This window comes from Camarhynchus parvulus, chromosome 5 (assembly GCF_901933205.1).
Source record: "Camarhynchus parvulus chromosome 5, STF_HiC, whole genome shotgun sequence".
NCBI lineage: Eukaryota > Metazoa > Chordata > Aves > Passeriformes > Thraupidae > Camarhynchus > Camarhynchus parvulus.
In genome coordinates, this window is record NC_044575.1 from 7,997,311 (window position 1) to 8,005,264 (window position 7,954).

The following is a 7,954-nucleotide window of genomic DNA, read 5'->3' on the forward strand; positions in this document are numbered from 1 at the left end:
CAGTACCGACTGTGTCCACAGGGCGGCAGCATTGAGGGAGCGCCGTGGTTTTAGGGTTCCAATAAATGCCAGTTTCAGGCGCCAATAAATCCCAATTTCAGTCAATCCCAGATCCTGGATTTGGGGTGTTCCAGCGGGAAGAGGGAGAAAGAATTACGCATACACCGAGATGTTTCTAGGTCCTTCGTACAGACCATCTTGTTTTACCTCTTCGAGCCCTTTATTGTTTAATTTATGTACACAGACATTTTATTTGTATTTTCAAACCCTACAGATCCATATTCAGAATTTCTGAAAATCCTATAACACAGCAGGTACGAGGGTTTATTTTAAAAATCAATTTTTATATAAATTGAGATTATTTCTCAGTATATAGAAAAAGTGAATCTTTGCAAGTTTAAGTATTTTACACACAAACCCCTCAAGAATTTTCTGGCTTTTTTTTGGGCTATAGCCTCCCTTGGGTTTTAGGAGGACCTCTCCTGACCCCCCTCATCCCTCACTCTCCTGGCTCCCCCTCCACAGACATTGGGGTGCCCCAATGACACCATCACCCCCCTGGACACCCCCATCTCCCTTTTTCCTCTCCCCCAGAGAAGGCACAAAACAAGTTCAAGTGCTCTGGCCAGCAGTCAGTGCTTCCATAAAACCCTTTCCACATGGACATCCCCCCCAAAAAGGGGGAAAAACCAAGGGAGGGCAGGGCAGCTCCCGTGAGGGTTGGAATCTCCGCAGCTCCTGTCCTGCAGCCCAGGGAGTGTCCCTGAGCATGGTTCCTCATCTCCCACTCCAGCTCTGCTCTGCCACGTTCCCCCTCAGTTCCTGCGCTCCACACAACGCCAGGAGATGTCTCCTCCCTTCCCTGTGGTGCTGCTGCAGGGACACCATGGCACCAATGGCTTGGAAGATGAGTCTGGACTACAACCCTGGGATGCTGAGGGTCTGATATCCAACCTCTCTTCCTGAGGGTCTGATATCCAACCTCTCTTTCTGAGGGTCCAAAATCAAACACCCCTCACCACAGTGGGGTTGTCCTCTCCTTTCAGCTGACCAGGAGCCATGGATGGACCAGGCAGCGAGGATCCGGCTTTTTGCTTTCCTCACAGTGTTCCTCAAGTCCATGTTGCTGAGGCCTTAGAAGAACAGGCTCAGCCTGAGAACAGTGGCAGAATACCCCAGGGAGATGAGCTTGTCCTGCTCCAGAGAGCAGCTGGAGACGGGCGCAGATCTGTGAGGGTGGAGCTGCCGTGGCACAGAGCGATGGAGGCTGGGTGGGGGGCGCAGGTGGATGAGGCCTCATGCCGCCCGGCCGAGCGGATCCGCAGGATGGCAGCGTGGACGGACAGAGAGGACACCAGGATGGATCTGGATGAGCCGTGGTGCTCAGCACGTTGAACCACACCATGGCAGCCACCACGGCCTCGCTGGCGCGGGTGACAGAGCAGGACAGGGCCAGCAGCGTGGGCCTGTCACAAACCAAGTGCTTGATGGCCTGGGAGTGGCAGAACGGGACATGGAACATGGAAATATGGTGTGGAGAGTGGAGCTGAGCTCTCCAGCCAACATCCCCATGCAAATCTTCTGGGACATGGGCACGGAGTAGAGCAGGGGCCTGCAGGTGATCACGTAGCGGTCACAGGCCATGGCAGCCAGCACGTGGCACTCAGTGGTGGCCCAGGTGGCAAAGAAGAGCTGGGTGACACATCTCATGAAGGAAATCACCTTCTTCTCCACCAAAACATCCCTCAGGCTCCAGGGGATGATGGTGGAGGAGCAGCAGGTGTCCAGCACGGACAAGTGGCTCAGGAAGAAGTACATGGAGGCGTGGATTGATCCAGTTCAACACGATGACTCCCAGATTTCCTGGGAGAGTGACCACGTAGAGGGCAAGGAACAAGACAAAAAACATCACCTGCAGATCTGCTTGGGTGGTGAAGCCCTGGAGAATAAATTCAGATGCAAACATCTCATTTTCTCCAGCCGTACTGAACATTTTATATATGCAGTTCAGTTGCTTTCTGTCTTTAGATTGAAGTGTTTAATGCACATAAATCCATTGATAATGATAAGAATGTTAATTTTTGTCAAGCAGTTACAAAACCTTCAGTCAATAAAAGGTAAATTCTCCTTGAAAGAGAAAAACCACAAGTTCCTGGCACCAGTATCCCTGTTCAGCCAATGTATTTGGAAGCAGGGGCATATTTAAGCCGTGAGAAAGGGAAATACCATATCAAAATAAATAAATCATAAATAAGTTGCAAGGCTTCCTTCTAGTTCTTCTCAATCCACTTACACATGGAATTCCATTATTTTCCTGATAATTCCTGGGAAAATGAAATTATTTCTTATCTTTTGACCATTCCCTATCCAGCCTGAGCACTTGAGGAATAAAATGCCTGCTTGCTTTGTCCCAGGAAGAGATTTTCTAGGTGAATGCATTGGAAAATGGGACTTTCCTCAGTGTATTTTTTCCTGGTGTAGGAATAAGAGCTGGGATTTGTCTTAGCTCAGTTTGCTTTAGATGTGATACTTGGAATTCATGTTCCATCTTGCTGTTCACCAGGGAGAGATCAACAGCTCCTAAAACCCCACTCTACAAGAGATAGAATAAACCAACATGGATTTTTCTCCTGGATAATCATGGCTTGGCAGAGTTGCACCAGAGAGTAAACCAAGAGTAGGCACTGCTGGCTCCTGACAAATGGATCCAACCTGGAAATGCTCATTATTGCATGAGCCTTGGTTGAAGGTCGAGTTCATCCCCAGAATCTGACGTCTCTTTCAGGTGTTCCATGGTCTCCTGGAGTTACTAAGGAGGATTTAGAGCTGCTTTTCATTACCCTCATGAAGATGACAGAGGTGTTAAAAATAAGGAAAACTAAACATTTTTGGGGCTGAATTTCCTCCCAGACGAGGAATCCACCTGCTGCCATCAGAGAATTGACCTTGATTTCTTGCTTAACTAAAGTCCAGCCTCGCTTTTTCTTACTTAACCAACCAGCTTTACTTTGTGTGATGGATCAGACACCTGGAATGGAAATACACTCAATTAAAACCCATGGGTTATATATTATTCTTGCTGAGAAGCAAGTGGTTGGTGTGGAATAGCTAATGGAGTGTTTATCCTGTCCTGTGGTGAGGATCTCCATTGTGGCACCCAAATTCCATAAAATCTTTGGGCAAAGCAGTAGAAGAGCTTCCAATGAGCTGCCCTAGTATTCACCAAGATCACCCCATCCAACCTGGCCTTAAACACTTCCAGGGATGGGGCAGCCACAGCTTTTCTGAGGAATCCATTCCAGGGCCTCACCACCCTCTCAGGGAAGGATTTATTCCCAATATGCCATCCAACTCCACCTGAAGGATTCAGAAAACTTGAAGCATCAGCTGAAAATTGTCCTAAGACAAAAATAAAGTGCAGTTTAAAGCATTGTTTCCAAATGTGAGAACTTCAAACACCCAATATTTTCAACAGGCTCAGGAGCTGACGTGTGGAATATAAAATATCCCGGTGGGATCAGGCACACAATGCCATTGTTTTATTTATTGCCTACTTCTCAGTTTCCTGAGCAAGAACAAGGCACTTTGCTACCCAAGGCTTACAGGAAAAAAGGAGGTTTTATGTAAAATATAAAGGAGATAATGTTTCCAGCAATGTCCAATAGATGGTGGTGACATACAGGAAATACTGATGGAACCTTTTCCCCTTCCAGTTCTCCATTTCATACCGTAAAAGGATTTTTGTGGCTCTTTAATGTTCCTTGGGATTGACAACAGAGTACCACGGTGCACCAAAGGAGCAAAAATAAGTTGTTCATGTAAAAACAGGAATTAAATCAATTTGGAAGTAGATGAAATGCAACTTTTTACAAGGAAAGGGGTTTTTTGACAACAAAAACCAGGTTGATTTGTCATCCTTGCCAGCACCAAGTTTTCACCCAGAATGTGGAGAAATGAGGGAGCTGCAGTTTCAGTCAGGAGTTATTTCTTGCCTAAAAATTTGACTTTTAAAATAATTATCACCCTTCATCTTTTAATTTCAGGTTTTCAGATTTCTTTTTGCTTTGCTTTGTTATTTTTCAGTCCTGTTTCCCCACTGCCAAAGGGCAAATCTCTGGATACAAACTCCACTGATAATATTTCTGACTTTGTTTTTGGCAAACCACCAGGGGCATAAAGAGGAAAACTAATTAGAGCTTTGTTTGAAGGCTTTGAAAGGCAGAAATTAGGGGTGGAAAAAGGACAGGGCAAAGGTGACTGGTTCAATTGGAAATTTACCTAGTTTTCAAATATGGAGCTATTTATTAATTAATTTATTGACTTGGCTTATGGGTGATATCTCATTATCTCCAAACTGTGTTAAAACTGCAAATTAATCCATTTAGAATGTTATGCTTCCATCTTTCCTAGAAAGGGCTTTTCATGGGAGCTGCCTCCCTAATCCAGCCCAGAAATCACAGAAGTCTGGAATGTGGGAGATTTTTATGTGTTAAACCCACATAAACTTTATACAGAGGATCCTAACACCTTTCACACAATCCTGGAATGGTATGGGATGGGAGAGACCTGAAGGATCATCCAGTCCCACCCCACTGCCATGGGCAGGGCCACCTTCCACTGGCCCAGGGTGCTCCAAGATCATATCCATAAATATATATAGATATAAATGTAACTTGCCATATATAACTTGCCGTCCTAGGGCCAGAGATCTCCTAGATGTCTGTCCTTTCTGATCCAAAATCATAAATATATATTAAAATCCAATATCAAATGTACATTATCCCATATATTTATACATAAAATGCAAAACATTATTGGGTTAAATGTGTGCACCAACACCCACATGTTACTGGATTTTCTTCTCCCTCACAAGCCTCCATGAATCCCATTTCATTTCCAGCTGAAACCAAGGTATGAATAAGAGCCCCAGCATGATGGAGAGAAAAAAAAAAAAAGAGCCAGACAGAATTCCCTGTCCCTGATATCACAACAAGTCAGAATAAAAAGATTAAAGATAAAAATCCAATTCTTACCTCACCAGAGGAGCATCAGGATCAGAAGGTTCATTGAGGAACCTCTCCATCAGCAAAACATCCTTTAACAGAAATATAATTTAATTTTTCTAGTGAACACAACTTTACTTCAGGGTCAGGGGTGGGTTTGCTCCAGGTATCCATTGCAAACAGCTCAGGCTGTCCTGGATGGACCCCTGGAGCAGCCAGCTGGGATTGCAGGGGGTGAGGGCTGATCCAAGCCTCCAGGTAAGGAATGAGCCCCAAATGCTTCCAGGCTACTCCTGGCCTAGCACTGGGAGGTCTGTACAGGACCCACCTGTCAGAACATGATCCAGAGTCCATCAAACCTTCTTATTCTGCTCCAGGTATTCCCAGGAATAAATATCTCAGCTGCCCACAAAGTACAGTTTGCATCCACAGATGGGATTTATCAGTTATCAATAACACATCCCATGATAGCTTAGGTGGAATTAGAGGCATCAAGAGACTCCAGGTAGGCTGGAAGAGGATGTGCCATGTCCAAAGGAGACCCATGCAGGGTCACAGAATCCTGGAATAGTTTGGGTTGGAAGGGCCCTGAAGATCATCCAGCTCATGTTGATGTTTTAGTTGGGTGTAGCTCTGCAAACAACAACATTTTAACATCAGTATTGGAATTTGGTTAGTTTCCATACCAAAATTTCACCACTGACTTCCACTAGTTCCTGCTTTATTCCCCACCCCCCAGGCACAACTTCAAACACCCCCTCTTTTCTCAAAATAATAAATAAAACCAGGAAATCCAGTTATTTCCATGAGAAACTTTTGATACTCAGAAAAGAATGACCAAGAAGGTAAAATGGCTTGTAAAAGAAGTTAAATAATTATCAGGTAATTAAGTATAAACCTTTAAACTCTTTATCACTCAGTCCTTCCACTGCCTTTGTGCATTTTCCAAGAAAAATGGCAATTTTTGCTTTCATGAGTATTTCTGCTCCGTTTCTTTGGCATTGACCCAAACCAAATCTATTTTATCTTTTTCAAGGACTATATTGCACCAAATCACCACTGACTTCCCCAAAAACCTTATTTTTCCACCTTCCAGCTTGCTTCATAAATCAGAATCAGATTTATTCCAAGCCTCCTGATGTTCTCTGAGCCAAGACTCCAAACCACCAGGACAGCTGGCGACAATGAGGCAGGTCCAAGGTTGACCTAAATTCTATATATTTTTTAATCAGGTATTTATTTTAATTCTTTATCCAGTCTATCAAATTGTTATATTTTATATCATTCACAGTGGATAAAGTTCACATAGATAAATTCATGTTTTATACCTTTATGAACTCCAGCAGGCTGAAACATCCAAAAACCAATTCAGTCCTGGTCAGGGCTGGATCTATGATCAAGACAAGGTGCAGATTAAAGGAATCCAGAGATGTGAAGATATTCTTAAACTGGCAACCAGGACTTCTGCAGAGGGAACAACCTCCTTGGCCTGAGCTTAAATGGAGTTTGTGGGTCAAGGTGTGGATGGAGCCCCTAGATGGGGTGATTAATGCAAATCAGTTCACTCTGGGACAAGTAATCACTGTCTGAAAGTGCCCAGAGCTGCCTGCCCAGGTGTGGACATCTGGGCTGCAGGTACCTCATCTTGGATAATCCCATCCTTGAAGGAAAACTGGAGTTCCTGGTGTCCACAGAGGGACATGAGCAGCTCCAGAGCTGGAGGTGCTTTGTGTGACACTTGGGGTCACTGCTGGTGCCACGTGTCCATGTGACGTGACGGCTCATCCACGTGATGGACTTGAGATCCCTGAAGCACAATGGATTTCAGAATTCCATTCTATCCCTTTCTTTTTTTTCCCTCTTTTCTTTGTTTATGTGCTGTGCCATGAGGAGCCCTGAGGGTTTTGTCCCAGGAGAGCAGAGGGAACATATTTACAGCCCTGTCACCCACAGGCTCAGAGTTTGAGTCAGGGAAGGAGCACATCCCTCTCCACATCAGCCTGGATGTTCCCTGCTGCTTTTGGGGTAAACCCTTGGCTCCTACCACCACAGCGAGGGCACAGGAGGAGCTGTAAATCCAAGAGAAAGAAGTTGGATTCTTTCTTCATGTCCTCATATCCTCTTGTTTGGGGCTGTGCTGGAAAACAGCCTTCCAAAAGCAGGATTATTTTAATAATAAATGGGAGTAATGGCTTCTGCAAATTGGTTTTTGTTTTCCCTAGGCAGCTAAAGCAAGATAAATGGATTTATGGAAGTGTTAAGGACAATTCTTATTTAGTTATGAAGAATTGTCAGCAGAATGCAGTTGTTAACAGCCTCTGAATTGGATTGTTTTTAAATTCATTCCCATTCAAAGTAAGTTTTATCTTAATTCCCATGGTTTTGCATATTTCAGCCTGTTGGAGCTCAGAAAGGTATAAAATGTGAATGTATCCATGGGATTTTTATCCAGTGTGAGTGATATATAATACAACAGTTTGATGGACTGGGTTAATAATTAAAAGCAAAGGAAAAATATTCTTAATGTGGTGTAATCTGGGATTTCACTGGCACTGGGACTTTCTCCCACTCCAGGTTCACATTATCTCCAATGAGATTTCTCCAAGGTGCCTTCTGAAACAAATTTCTTTCAAACCAAAAGGGAATAAATATCTGATTCTTTTCTTCCTTATTAATTAACATGTGTCAGAATAAATCCATAATTTTAGGTATCCAGGCACAGAAAAGCAAATCTGCCATTTGTCTTTCTTTAAGTTCTGTGTTCTTTTCTAGGCACCTCAACTGATAAATAAAAAAGTATAGAATTTATATTTGGAAAATATATGGAATATACCAATGTATGGCAATTAAAATGGTGATCAATTTGAGTTAAATATGACCCAAAAGCAAAACTCTGGATTTTACAATTTTAGTGTATTTCTTCCCTTTGCCTCAGCAGGTAACACCTGGCC

General features: G+C 43.7%; 1 protein-coding gene across 1 annotated transcript; it reads right to left on the reverse strand.

Annotated features, from left to right (window-relative positions):
* Positions 1-1,134: 1,134 nt before the first annotated feature.
* LOC115903975 (olfactory receptor 1002-like) lies at positions 1,135-1,966 on the reverse strand. The gene is given in 5 exon segments (XM_030948974.1): positions 1,135-1,217; positions 1,220-1,361; positions 1,364-1,528; positions 1,531-1,828; positions 1,830-1,966. Coding segments are annotated over 5 exon segments (825 nt in total).
* Positions 1,967-7,954: the final 5,988 nt, after the last annotated feature.